This window comes from Coffea arabica, chromosome 10c, assembly GCF_036785885.1.
Source record: "Coffea arabica cultivar ET-39 chromosome 10c, Coffea Arabica ET-39 HiFi, whole genome shotgun sequence".
Taxonomy (NCBI): domain Eukaryota; kingdom Viridiplantae; phylum Streptophyta; class Magnoliopsida; order Gentianales; family Rubiaceae; genus Coffea; species Coffea arabica.
Window position 1 is genome coordinate 7,005,389 of NC_092329.1, and position 14,382 is coordinate 7,019,770.

General features: G+C 32.4%; 3 protein-coding genes across 4 annotated transcripts; all 3 read left to right on the forward strand.

Moving 5' to 3' along the window:
* Positions 1 to 294: 294 nt before the first annotated feature.
* On the forward strand, positions 295 to 2,569 carry LOC113711940 (uncharacterized). 2 transcript variants are annotated; one of them, XM_072069779.1, is made up of 6 exons: positions 295 to 590; positions 872 to 928; positions 1,033 to 1,104; positions 1,293 to 1,375; positions 1,496 to 1,695; positions 2,286 to 2,569. In XM_072069779.1, exons 1-6 carry the CDS (start codon positions 409 to 411, stop codon positions 2,388 to 2,390), a joined length of 699 nt encoding a protein of 232 aa, XP_071925880.1. In that variant the 5' UTR covers positions 295 to 408; the 3' UTR covers positions 2,391 to 2,569. The 2 variants fall into 2 exon arrangements, with proteins under 2 accessions (XP_071925880.1, XP_027090985.2); XM_027235184.2 differs by lacking the exon at positions 872 to 928 and having other exon boundaries at positions 297 to 590; positions 2,286 to 2,517.
* Positions 2,570 to 6,007: 3,438 nt separating this feature from the next.
* Positions 6,008 to 7,772, forward strand: LOC113713362 (uncharacterized). The gene is made up of 5 exons (XM_027237081.2): positions 6,008 to 6,385; positions 6,513 to 6,584; positions 6,718 to 6,803; positions 6,947 to 7,146; positions 7,400 to 7,772. Exons 1-5 carry the CDS (start codon positions 6,171 to 6,173, stop codon positions 7,505 to 7,507), a joined length of 681 nt encoding a protein of 226 aa, XP_027092882.1. The 5' UTR covers positions 6,008 to 6,170; the 3' UTR covers positions 7,508 to 7,772.
* Positions 7,773 to 11,463: 3,691 nt separating this feature from the next.
* Positions 11,464 to 13,187, forward strand: LOC113715128 (uncharacterized). The gene is made up of 5 exons (XM_027239325.2): positions 11,464 to 11,784; positions 11,906 to 11,962; positions 12,149 to 12,231; positions 12,345 to 12,544; positions 12,915 to 13,187. Exons 1-5 carry the CDS (start codon positions 11,603 to 11,605, stop codon positions 13,029 to 13,031), a joined length of 639 nt encoding a protein of 212 aa, XP_027095126.1. The 5' UTR covers positions 11,464 to 11,602; the 3' UTR covers positions 13,032 to 13,187.
* The last annotated feature ends 1,195 nt before the right edge of the window (positions 13,188 to 14,382 follow it).

Here is a 14,382-nt window from a genome sequence, read left to right on the forward strand (position 1 = left end):
CAGTGCATGACCGTGAGAAACGTGTCAACGTTTATAAGCAATATTCTTTTGAAGCCACCGTGTATTGAAGAAAAACGTGCTACCAATGTCACTTCTCAAGAAGAAAAACGTTTCAAACGAGAAGCTCTTCTAGGTTCTTTTCCTTTAAATTTTACTCGTATAAAAAATACCAAAAAATTATTTTTAGATTATTGGGAGGTACTTTCGTCCTCCGCCAACGGTTGGATAGTCAACGAAGCCATCCTTTTTTTTTTTATAAATACACAGCATCTACTGTAATAGCAACCAAACCACCAATCAAGGAATCCAAACTTGCATCAAGATATTTCCATAGGCCTTCTTCAAGTCGACATATTTTACGGTTCAAATAATATACTACTGCAAAAGCTGCTGAACAAAGGTTGAGAAATGAGTACATCCATCCTTTTGTGTAGTTCCACTCCAACTGGCCTTCATAGGCGTAGAGTTGTCACATTGAATCGCGCTTTGGACTTGGCTATCTTAGCTCAGAAAAGGTCCCTCTTTTTTGCGGGTTGCCAGAGCTTGATTCATCCAAGCCATGGAGTGCAAATAATGAACAAGAGCAACAGGTATATATATATATATACTCATTGATTGTTTCTGTGAGAACCCGAAAATTTTCTGAATTTCTAGGCCTTAGCAATACTAGGAAAACAGGTAACAAAGTATACTTGTACTTGGTTGGATTGTGACGGGGCAGCGGCCCTTCATCTCGTTTTGATTTTTTCGTGGAAACGTTGTACTAAACATTGATTGTATCTTTTAGTTCGGTTCAATTGAGTTTTGAATATTATCTTCTCGAAGTTCTTTTGAGCGTCTGGTAAGGTTTTCGTTTGTTCCGGATCCGTAGTTTCGGCGAGAGTTGTGCAGGTGGTCTACCGAACCCTTTGGTTCGTCTTAGAGTAAGGTGGGGCTGAATTTCCGTTTCAAAAAATCCATGATCATTGATCAACATGAACACAAAATGCAATTTTATTAACAACTATATACATTTCTTTTTGTTTTGATTAGGAAATTCGCAGTATTCAACGGTGTTCTACCGGGTGTTCCTCTACCTTCAGAGCCCCCTCCTTCAGATTCCTGGTAAGTTCATTAAAATGATAAAATCCAACCTCTAATAGGAAACCTCCTGTTTGAAAAAACAATTTAATAGGAAACCTCCTGGGATCGATGTTCAAAGAACTAGATGCATTTTGAATTTTCTTCCGCTTTCTTGGTTGACTTACCGAATGCTGATGGTAGAATCATTTTTTTTCCTGATGAACTGGCAGGAATGGATGGATTCTGGGGGCAGTATTAACATTCGTTTTGCCCTTCCTGGCTAACAAATGGGGGCCATTGTTGAAAGTCAAAGGTAAGGCTCTTCTTCTAAGTTCTAAGTGGTTTATCTGTCTTCGTATTTCTTGTGTTATAAGTAACGGCTTGTACTTGGCTTCCTAAGCAATGAATCGCATTGAAATTTTGTCATCTACAGATGAAGTTGACACTGCAGTACAGACGGTGGAGAACGTAGCGGACGCTGTGGAAAAGGTGGCGGAGCAAGTGGAAAAGGCGGCGGAAGATATAGTCGAAGGCCTTCCAGCTGGAAAACTTAAAAATGCTGTTACCTTCATTGGAAATGTAGCTGATAAGATTGATGATACAGCAGAAGTGCTGGGTGATGTCATTGATAAGGTTAGCCTAATATACTTGATTAATTTACGTTTTAGTATTGTTTTAGTGCGTTAATGATAAAATTAAGTTTGGTCAAATCTCATTGTCATCAAAGTTTGATCACATCAATATAATTGAAATCTTAGTCTACTATTAAATTTAGTGCCATGCAACTTGTTCTTAGGCTGGCGGCTACAAAAATGACCCTACTTCTTGTTGTCTTAATCGTAAAATGCAAACATCTTTGGTTTACCTGCCCTGGAAGGAAAATGCCCCAGTCACGTAGGAATCTTGCTCCGTTTGGATTATCTATTTTTTGGAGTGTTTTAAAAAATTTGATTGTAGCAGAGCTTTTAAATTATATTTTGGGATATTTTCAGAAAATATTTTGAAATATTTAAGAGTAGATGAGTTTCTAAAATATATATTGAGATATTTTTTAAAATTTTAAACTAATTTTTAGATTACCTTTTAGAATACTTTTTAAAAATTGGAATTGTATTTGAAAAACACTGCCAATTCTGTATTATAAAAATTAGACAATCTACTTACTGTGTCGTGTTTGCGCGATTGAGGTTAAATTAAAAACTAATGTTGAAAAGTGGATGCAGGTTCAAGAAGTGGGAGACCAAGTGGAATCAGCCCTTGATGGAGAAAAAGAAGCGATCCTTGATAAAGCAAAGGAGCCTGCCAAAGAAGTGAAAGCTGAGGCTTGAACACTTAGAAAATACTCTTTTCCCTAGTGCAATTGTACAAGATTTGCTAGAAAGAAAACGCTATGTAGAAAGGTCAAAAGTTGAAAGGTGCATTGAAAAGTATTCATTTTCTCGTTCTACTTTCTTATCTACAGCTTTGGGGATTTGATTGATTAAGAAACTGTGCTTTGACGACAAAATTAGACGAATTTCATTTCTCCACGGGGGCACATTCTGTACTATTTTTTTTAAATTTTTTTAAGATCCAATAACTATTAACTAACTAAAAAATAAACACAGAGCCTCAAAAAATAATATATAATAAAAAATTAAAAAACACAGCAAAAAATTCATAAAAAAACTCAATTTTTTATGCATATTGATTTTTTGAGTTTGTTAAATTTTATATATTATTCAGTTAATAGTTATTAGATTTTAAAAAAATAAAAAAATAGTCATATAATAAAAAATAGCACAGAAAATGAGATAGAAAATCGAGCTAACAAAACAAATACTAAGTATATCAATGGGAAACAAAAAAAGGCAAACTCAAAATGAGCATTTTCCAATGAAAAAGAGGCTGCTTTCAAAGAAGCATAGAAACAAAAAGTGACCCATCTGTGTGATTCACAAAAGAGAACAATAAGTCAACAAAAGTTAGGGTCAGAAAACAACAAAATTACAAAGCAACCAAGCAAATATAACATACATGTTGAATGAATGAAGGGAAAATAAGACAACACTTAAGGCTAAACTAATACTCATGAATAGCTAAGGTTGCCCATCTCTGCGGATCACAAGGGGCAACAATGACGCAAACAGAAGAGAAACAAAGAACAAATAAATTACAAAGGAACCACACAAGTAGAGCATGCATCTTCTGGCGGCCTAACAGCAAATGGTGTTATCGAAAAATGAAGAAATACTAAGGTTAATGCTAATCACATGAGCAATTGGCAAGGGACTGATGCAAATGGACCGTAATAGCCCAAACATATCAACCAATACCGAAACACTCTTTTACTGATCATTCAGCCAACTCTCCCTTTTAGATACAGTGTTTTTTGCGAAAATAACACTCTTGCTAAAAAATATTTTCAATGTGATTCACTTTCAAATTTTATTCCCATAATAATATTATTATTGTCGTCTAACTATCCTGATTGTCATGTAGGATAACGAAAAATGAAAGTTCTACTATAGTTTATAGTTTTTAACATGAACTAAAAATTTAAATTTTTTTATTGTAGAGGCACAAAAAGATTACATAACTTTTATAATTTCCTTATAATTATTTAAAATAAATTCTACCATTATTGACCTTGCTATTATTGGTCTCTAAGTTTTTTAAATGTATCAAACCTATTGCATATATTTTTTCAAAAAATAAATTTTAAAAATACAAAATTGCAACAAAAATTGTAAGCAATTACAAAAACTTTAAGTCTATTATATTTGTTTATATCCTTCCTACTCCTTGAAAAGACAAGAGAATAATCTTCATTTGCCTGGAGATTATTGACCCGAGAAGCATATTTTTTAGATGTTGTTAATATAAATATTGGTTTTTTAGAATTACGTTTGACAAAAGAAAGATAACGAAAGAAAAAAAAATACAGAAAGGTTTAGAGAGAAAGTTGAAGAAGATATTAGATGGGAAAAAGAAATAGAGGGTGTCTTTATCTTCATCATGGCACATATGCAGCCTAAGTGGCAAAAAAATGATCATAAAAGTAATGAATTTTAAATTTAGGTTACTTTAGGTATATGTTTTGGGAGAAGAGTTATTTTGACAATAAACTCGCTAGATATATGTGTGCGTAAGTATATGAAGTAGGCCTCGAGCTGCTCGCTCGCTCTGATATGAAAGTCAGCCCAAGCCCAATAGTTCTCCGTGAATCAATAAAGTAACCTTCTCCTACTCTGGACATTCTGAACGACCCACTGGACGGGACTAAGTCGGTCCTTTCTTGGGTCACAATATAGGAGCTGATTCATGGACCGAGCCTACTACACTCTGCGGAGAAGACATAGTCATGCATTGTTTGACGAAAAATATATTCATATATTTCAATAATTGCGAGGAATGCAGCATAGTTACTTAAATCTTGTTGTGCACTTTTCGGGCCATTGAAAATATGTGAAACCTAGTGGGTGCGCCAATTAAATGAGAAAATGCACATCTTGTGATTCTTGCACAAGTTTCTAATCTATTTTGATATATACCTTCTCATATCATCAAACTAAAATTTGTTCAACGTTATAGTAAGTTTTTTTTATACACCGTAAGTGTAAAATTTTTTGCATACTAACAAATTTAGGTCATGATTAATAATATGAATTTGACTTTAAAATCTAAATCATGTAGATGTAGTGTACATCTATAGCTAGCTTTTAGTGTAAAAAAAAAAAAAAAAATCATTGCACTGTCAGTGCGTAAAAAGTTAATTTTAAATGTTACTGAAATTTTGAGTGATAATGTAAGTTAGAGTAGGAATAATGTAAAAATATTACAGATTTGGGGAAAAAAAATCAAGCTACCAACTATGTTATTTCACACATAGGGTTCTTCCAGTATTCAATCCTTAATTGGGGTAAATCAATTCTTAGTATGTGTTGATCTCCTCCCACCTTTCTTATTTTAAAAAACAAAAACATTTAGACAAAAGAAAACCAAGTGCTACAATTTTTGTCAATATAATCGATCTTCCTCCTCCGGATCACGTGTATTTCATTGCTTTCAAGCCAATAATGATATAGCTAATTCAAAAATACACTTTCAACCCTATCCTGCCAACCAAGAGAAAAGAAAACAAAAGTATTACTACTATTTACTACATTGATTTTTCTCAAAAAAAGAGAAAAGAAATATTGAAGTCTCAATCATGTATAATATCTCAATCCTCGTTATGTTGCTATTGTTGCAGTTATCGAAATTGCTAAAGTTTTCAATTATCTGAATTTTTAGAACTATCAATTAGTCAATGTGCTTAATGGTGAATTAAGAGATTATGAAACAATTACTTTTAACCCTATAGAATTATTGCCCCATAAACCTTTAAACCTTTCAACTTTATGGGTTAATTTCATCTGTTGGGATAAGTACGAGACAGTTATCAAGTTTATCTATGATCAGAAGAAAAAGTAAAAAGTTGAAAGAAAATAAATTATTATGAACTATGAAGTCTGCAAATGAATAGTACCCCTCATCATGAAACAAATCAGACAATGTAGCACGGATTGCATTCTTGACCCGTCTATGTCTTCTACATTTCTACTTCTAGAAAATTCGAGAAATTCTTTAATCTTCCACCCTCCATCATCCTTTTCTGGAAAAAGAAATATGCTAATCCAAGATTAACAACTGACTTTTGATAATTAGCAAGTGAAGAACATGAAGTAAAAATCTCTTTGACAGGGAGAAGATAAATCCATAAGACAAATTTAAGTTGCAAATAGCCAAGGGAAGAATATTAAAAGTTACTATTCATGAAGCTGATGCGTGCAAACGTTTTCTATGGAAACACGTTTCCGTCTTTGTCTTAGAACAAGTCAAAAACGTCGATAGTAGAAACGATTATAAGACACGCTAAATGAATGGAAAATATTTAAGTACGTCGAACATACGGTTTCCCCAACTATTTTGACCAAATTTCCTTTGTTTCGTTTTAATATTCCTCCAACAAGAACGAGCTCATCTCCTTGACAAGTTAACACAAAAATTGCGATTCAAGAAATCCAATTCTTGCATACAAATAATTTACTTACTACTCCAATTCTAACTGAATCCCTGGTTGAGAAATGAGTGGATCCTTCTTTTTGGGCAGTTTAACTTCGAGAGGGCTTATTACCAAGCCCTCCAGTTGTGATAAATATACTAGGCGTCGAGGCCTCTTTTTAAATCCTGGCTCCAATTTGGGTATCTTAGCACCCCAAAAAAATCCCATGTATTTTCTTGGTCACCAAAGCCTGATTCATCTCAGCCGTGAAGTGCAAAGAAAGAATGAGAGGCAGAGGTACTTGGTCGGATTTTATTTTTGAGTACTTAGTCGGATTCAGATTTCGAAGGAGTCACGATCACCCGACCGTCGGCACAAATGTTTCAGTAGCAACCTCTCTAATTCTACACTCTTTGTATGTTAGGAATTTTGCAGTGTACAACAGTGTTCAACCAGAAGTTCCTCCACCTTCTGGACCACCTTCTTCAGATCCTTTGTAAGTCCATTAAAATCCCACCTCTAGGAAGCCAGGGCATTAGGATAATCGTAATAGTTTTTGATGCACTTCTTCTTTTGTTCCATTTTATTCATTTCTGGTAATGGAAATCTATCTGCTGATGACCTAACAGGAAAGGCTGGATTATCGGAATCGTATTAACCGTGGTTATACCTTTCTTGGTGCAAAAATGCGGGAAAACATTTTTGAGACTTGAAAGTAAGACCTCGATCCAAAGTCGGCTTCCATTAAATTTTCTCTTAAGCCTTGTAATTTTCTTTTGCTTTTTTTTTTTTTTTTTGGATTTGTAACTTTTACTTACATTTCTATCTAAATCTTTTGAATTTTTTGGCACCTATTAGATAAAGTTGTTGCAGTTGTAGAGAAGGTGGAGGATGCAGTGGAAGGTGTCGAAAAGGTAGCGGAGAAAGTAGAAAAAGTAGCGGAAAATGTAGCCGATCATCTTCCAGAAGGAGAACTCAAAAATGCTGCAATCTTCGTTGAAAAGGTAGCAGATCGGGTTGATGATACAGCAGAAGTCGTTGAAAAAACCATCGACAAGGTTAACCTAATACACTTGATTGCTTAACTTTTTCCTATTGGTTTACAGCATCCAAACTCCCAAGTAGCTGGTCAATTCTATTCATTGTTTCTTTTTCTGTGCCTGACAAAGTCCTTATTCTAGTTTTAGTTGTAGGGAAAACTTGTTCTTGGTTTGGCGGCTATAGACAAAATTACTCCATTGCTCGTCTTAGTCGTAGAAATGCAAGTTTTTGCTGTCGAGGCTAAGAAGTAATGTTGAAATGTGACCGCAGGTTGAAGAAGTGGAAGAAGAGGCAGAATCAGCCGTTGAATCAGCACTTGAAAAAAAAGATGCAGTCCCTAATGAAGCAAAGGAGACTGCCAAAGAGCTAAAGAAGTGAAAGTTGTAGGCTTGAACACTTAATTAATTAACCGACAAATTACTTTTTCAGTTGGTTCACAAATGACACAAGTATAAAATTTGCTTGTAATTTTTGATGGATAGAATGGAGCTAGCTATTACTATATTAGAATTTGTATATTGTAGAGATTAGTTTTTAAAGCTTATTCAACTACGGTAGTTAAATTGTTTTGTGTAAACCAAGGTTTTAGAAGAGCATGGCAGATTAGAACACAACTGTTAAGTGCAAGAATGTTTGATCGACATTTCGATAATGCACAGCTGCCAAGAAAGCAGCATTTCTTATACTTTATTGAACGAAAAAAATGGAGAAAAGAAAAAATTGATCCTCCAAGTCAATTTTTCTAGGATTTAATAGAGGATTGCAGGTTCTAATCATTTACTTTAGTTAAAGAATTTGGGGGCAAGCACAACGAAATTGTTTCGTCTTAGTAATCTGATTTTTCGCGCAATAATTAGTGAACAATGGAATTTGAATAAAAATTATAGCACGATTCGATGAGTGGCAGTGGTTTGGTTTCCAATACGAGAAAGGTTCAATTTTTTTTTTATATATTTGAATCCGTTTTCCAATTATAGGAAGCAAAATTTTATCTTTTTTCATTGCAAAATTATATGTTGACAAGCACAACTAGTTTTAATGCTGTATTTTGTTGTGCCCTTCCCCACCCCCCCCCCCTCTCAAACCATTAAAGGTAGAGCTAAAAATTGAACCATTGATTAAAGCATAGAAAAGAAATTTTCTCAAAATTCTTGAGAAAGCTATTTAATTTCTAAAACAATTTTAACAAACCTATACTCTATTTGAATACCGAGCCAAAGGAGAACCTTGAATTCATTCTAAAAGGAACAAACTTCTCTACGAGAAAAAAAAAAGATAAAGAAAAAATTTTATAAGGAATAATCTGATGATTAGGTAGTGAAGGAAAAGCAAGTACTTCTTTTGATGATTATGTAGAATGGATTGATTCTTATCGAACCACTACTATTATATATATAGTGGATTAATCTTGTGGCCTAAAACAACTCTTTTCCAAAATGGGGTTAAATTCTAATCAACGGGTAACAGTTTATCAATTTAGTCACTATAAAATTTTGTCGTCGTTAAAGACTTTTGGCCATGAAATTAAAAATTTTTTGCTACCAAAGTTTGGATGGCTAAATGTCAATCTTCTAGTTGTGAGTAAGCAATATCCAAAAAAGTACCGCGAGAATAATTCAAAGGTAAATATTCCAAAAAAAAGAAAAGGAGAAAAAAGAGAGAACGGTCACAGTTGATAATGGATGATGCTCATTCTGGGATTCATGGCTCTTCGGGACCAATCAGTGCATGACCGTGAGAAACGTGTCAGCGTTTATAATATTCTTTGGGAAAATACCGGTTTTCATCCCCAAACTTTGGGCACAAGACACATTTCGTCCCTCATCTTTTGGGCATGACACATTTGGTGTCTGAATTAACAATTTTTGATCAAATGTCATCCTCAAACGGCAATTTAACCAACATTTAACGGACCGTTAAGTAAATGTGGCTAACCGAAGCAAAATCAAGTGGAAAATGACGTTGTGTTCATTTCCTCTGCAAATTTCCAAGACTAAGCTCCTACTGCAAATTTCTCCGAGAGTAAACCCCCTCTTCCAATTATAAATATATAATTATAATTATATAATACATATAAATATTACTTATACTAATATTTTATATAATTATAATGTATATTAGATATAAAATTTAATCATTATATAACCTTATATTCATAATAATAAATATAATTATAATTATATAATTTATTGATATTATATACACATATATATTATAAGGGATAATTTCATAAACTTCCCCTAAATTAGCTTATGGAAAAATGGGAAAATGGATAATTTATGGAGAAAAGCCATAAAGAGCTGGTGTTTTATTGGAGAACTGGTTTATTTTTATTTTATCTGATAAATAAATTTGTTTATGAAAAAATGGGTACTCTGTTCTTATAATAGAGGAAAGCCATAAAGAGTTGAAGTTTTATTGGAAAACGAGTTTATTTTTATTTTATTTGATAAATAAATTTATTTATGAAAAAATGGGTACTCTGTTCTTATAATGGAGGAAAACCCTAAAGAGCTAGTCTTTTAGGGGAAAGCGATACTTTACAGAAAGTGATCGCGATTTGGTTTATGAAATTATCCAAAAAAACAATTTAGAATGAATTTGTTTATTTAATTAAATAATTATTATATATATTTACATAATGCATTATATAATTATACTAATATATTTTATGAGTATAAAGTATATTATATATTAATTATAATTTTTAGTATATTTATCATAATAAATATAAATATAATTATATAATATATTATTACTATATACACATATATATTAAAATATATGCACATATAATATACATTTATAAATATATTATTAGGGTATATACCCTAATAACTATAATATATTTAGGGTAATAACTATAATAACTATAATAACTATACCCTAATAACTCTAATATATTTAGAGTAATAACTATAATATATTTTTATATATATATTTATAAATATATATTGTATGTGCATATATTTATAATATATATGTGTGTATAGTAATAATATATTATATAATTATAATTATATTTATTATTATAAATATTCTAATATATACTAAAAATTATAATTAATATATAATATACTTTATAATTATATAATATATTAGTATAATTAATATTTATATATATAATATAGTTATAATTATATATTTTATAATAATATTAGTATAATTATATAATGCATTATATAAATATATATAATAATTATTTAATTAAATAAACAAATTCATTCTAATTTTTTTTTTGGATAATTTCGTAAACCAAATCGCGGTCATTTTCTATAAAGTATCACTTTTTCATAAAAGACTAGCTCTTTAGGGTTTTCCTCCATTATAAGAACAGAGTACCCATTTTTTCATAAATAAATTTATTTATCGAATAAAATAAAAATAAACTTGTTTTCGAATAAAACTTCAGCTCTTTATGGCTTTCCTCTATTATAAGAACAGAGTACCAATTTTTTCATAAACAAATTTATTTATCGAATAAAATAAAAATAAACCAGTTCTCCAATAAAACACCAGCTCTTTACGACTTTTCTCCATAAATTATCCATTTTACCATTTTTCCATAAGCTAATTTAGGGGAGGTTTCTGAAATTATCCCTTATAATATATATGTGTATATAATATTAATAAATTAGATAATTATATTTATATTTATTATTATGAATATAAATTTATATAATGATTAGATTTAATATCTAATATACATTATAGTTATATAAAATATTAGTATAAGTAATATTTATATGTATTATATAATTATAATTATATATTTATAATTGGAAGAGGGGGTTTACTCTCGGAGAAATTTGCAGTAGGAGTTTAGTCTTGGAAATTTGCAGAGGAAGTTGTTGAAGTGAAAGAAAAAGGGAAAGTGAAGACAACGTCATTTTTCACCTGATTTTGCTTCAAATAGCCACATTTACTTAACGGTCCGTTAAAGGTTGGCTAAATTGCCGTCTGAGGATGACATTTGGTCAAAAATTGTTAATTCAGACACCAAATGTGTCAAGCCCGAAAAATGAGGGACGAAATGTGTCTTGTGCCCAAAGTTTGGGGATGAAAACCGGTATTTTCCCATATTCTTTTGAAGGCCACCGTGTATTGACTGGCCCGTGCTTTCAATAATGTAACTTCTCAAGAAGAAAAACGTTTCAAACAAGAAACTCTTCTAGGTTCTTTTCCTTTAAATTTTACTCGTATGAAAAATACCAAAAAATTATTTTTAGGTTATTGGGAGGTACTTTCGTTCTCCGCCGACCGTTGGATAGTCAACGAAGCCATCCTTGTTTTGTTTTCCTTTTTAAGGTTGTTTGTTTTATAAATACACAACATCTATTGTAATAGCAACCAAACCACCAATCAAGGAATCCAAACTTGCATCAAGATTTTTGCATAGGTCTTCTTCAAGTCGACATATTTTACGGTTCAAATAATATACTACTGCAGAACCTGCTGAACAAAGGTTGAGAAATGAGTACATCCATCCTTTTGTGTAGTTCCACTCCAACTGGCCTTCGTAGGAGTGGAGGTTTCACACTGAATCGCCCTTTGGACTTGGCTATCTTAGCTCAGAAAAGGTCCCTCTTTTTTGCGGGTTGCCAGAGCTTGATTCATCCAAGCCATGGAGTGCAAATAATGAACAAGAGCAACAGGTATATATATATATATACTCATTGATTGTTTCCGTTTCGAAAAATCCATGATCATTGATCAACACGAACACAAAATGCAATTTTACTAACAACTATATACATTTCTTTTTGTTTTGATTAGGAAATTCGCAGTATTCAACAGTGTTCAACCTTCAGGACCCCCTTCTTCAGGTTCCTGGTAAGTTCATTAAAATGATAAAATCCAACCTCTAGTAGGAAACCTCCTGTTTGAAAAAACAATTTAATAGGAAACTTCCTGGGATCGATGTTCAAAGAACTAGATGCATTTTGAATTTTCTTCCGCTTTCTTGGTTGACTTACCGAATGCTGATGGTAGAATCATTTTTGCCTGATGAACTGGCAGGAATGGATGGATTCTGGGGGCAGTTTTAACATTCGTTTTGCCCTTCTTGACTAACAAATGGGGGCCATTGTTGAAAATCAAAAGTAAGGCTCTTCTTCTAAGTGGTTTATCTGTCTTCGAATTTCTTGTGTTACAAGTAACGGCTTGTACTTGGCTTCCTAAGCAATTAATCGCATTGAAATTTTGTCATCTACAGATGAATTTGAGACTGCAGTACAGACGGTGGAGAACGTAGTGGACGCTGTAGAAAAGGTGGCGGAGCAAGTGGAAAAGGTGGCGGAAGATATAGCCGAAGGCCTTCCAGCTGGAAAACTTAAAAATGCTGTTACCTTCATTGAAAATGTAGCTGATCAGATTGATGATACAGCAGAAGTGGTTGGTGATGCCATTGATAAGGTCAGCCTAATATACTTGATTAATTTACGTTTTAGTATTGTTTTAGTACGTTAATGATAAAATTAGGTTTGGTCAAATCTCATTAATTATCATCAAAGTTTGATCAGACTAATATAATTGAAATCTTAGTCTACTATTAAATTCAGTGCCATGCAACTTGTTCTTACGCTGGCGGATACAAAAATGACCCTACTTCTTGTTGTCTTAATCGTAAAATGCAAACATCTTTGGTTTACCTGCCCCGGAAGGAAAATGCCCCAGTCACGTAGGAATGCAAAAAGATGCTATTATAAAAATTAGACAATGTACTTACTGTGTCGTGTTTGCGATTGAGGTTAAATTAAAAACTAATGTTGAAAAGTGAATGCAGGTTCAAGAAGTTGAAGAACAGGTGGAATCAGCTGTTGAATCAGCCCTTGATGGAGAAAAAGAAGCCATCCCTGATGAAGCAAAGGAGCCTGCCAAAGAAGTGAAAGCTGAGACTTGAACACTTAGAAAGAAATGACACATGCACCAAATTAATTAATTAATTAGCCTGTAAATGTTGACGGAAATAGTTCATGAATTACTATCAAAATTTGTTTATTGTTTGCAACAGGGGTTTTCGTCCTTGTTAACCCTATTGATTATGCACATTTTCAAATGTTAAGTACGTATAATATATATATATATATATATATATATATTCCCTAGTGTAATTGTACAAGATTTGCTAGAAAGGAGAACAATTGTTCATGAATAATTTTCTTCAATCAAAATCACTTGCTATACTTGCTGTTGTAACTTTTTAGTCTTGATAATTTTAAGACAATCAAAAAAAATTATAACTTATTCAAATAGAACTAGACACCTTTAACTAATCGGAAAAAAAAAAGTTGGTTAGTTGGTCCGTCAAACTTTCCATGTGGAATTGTTCTGATGCCCAAACAATTCAACGCGTTCTCCCAATGGCCAATTTTGGTGCAATATTCTATGGAGGCGGCTGCTCTGGAGTGGAAGTTGTTGTGAGGGATGAATGTGATAATTATTTTATTGCTGGTATTTCTCACAAAATTTTAAGTATCTTTGCTCCTGAAGTAATTGAAGCATATGCTTCAAAATTAGCAATCACTTTATCACTTGCAAGTTCCTAAGGTTGTTTTAGAGGGAGACTTTGAAAATCATCAATATGCTTAAAAATCTAAAAAACCGATGATTCAGCCTATGGAATTCTGCTAGATGATGTCTAAGAGTTTGTTTGGACAAAGAGAATTTGGAAAAAAAAATTTTGCCTCACGAATCTCAATTACCTTTTTATCTTTCCAATCACCTTTTTATCTCATATACATCACATCACAAAAAATACTACAGTAAATATCTCAAATAAATCATCCAAATAAACTCTTATCCAAACAAACTCTTTGTTATTTTACAGAATTTTGCCATTTGCGAAGCTAATTGGGTTTCTAGATGATATCAAGTTTCGCTTCTGGATGAGTCAATGCGTGTTGACTGCGCACACCCTCAGGCCAAAACAATGAAGGTGCTAATTGGGTTGAGATTGAAAAGCCTCAGGCTCAAGCAAACAAGCTTGGAATAAAAAAAGAAAACATTATGTAGAAAGGTCAAAAGTTAAAAGGTACATTGAAAAGTTTCATTTTCTTGTTCTACGTTCTTATCTGTAGCTTTGGAGATTGATTGATTAAGAAACTGTGCTTTGACGATAAAATTAGACGACTTTCATTTCTCCACATGGGCAAACAAACACACAACGCATTCTGTTTCATTTTCTGTGCCACTCTCTATTTCACTTTTTATTATATTACTATCTCTCATTCATAAATATCATATTTTAGTTC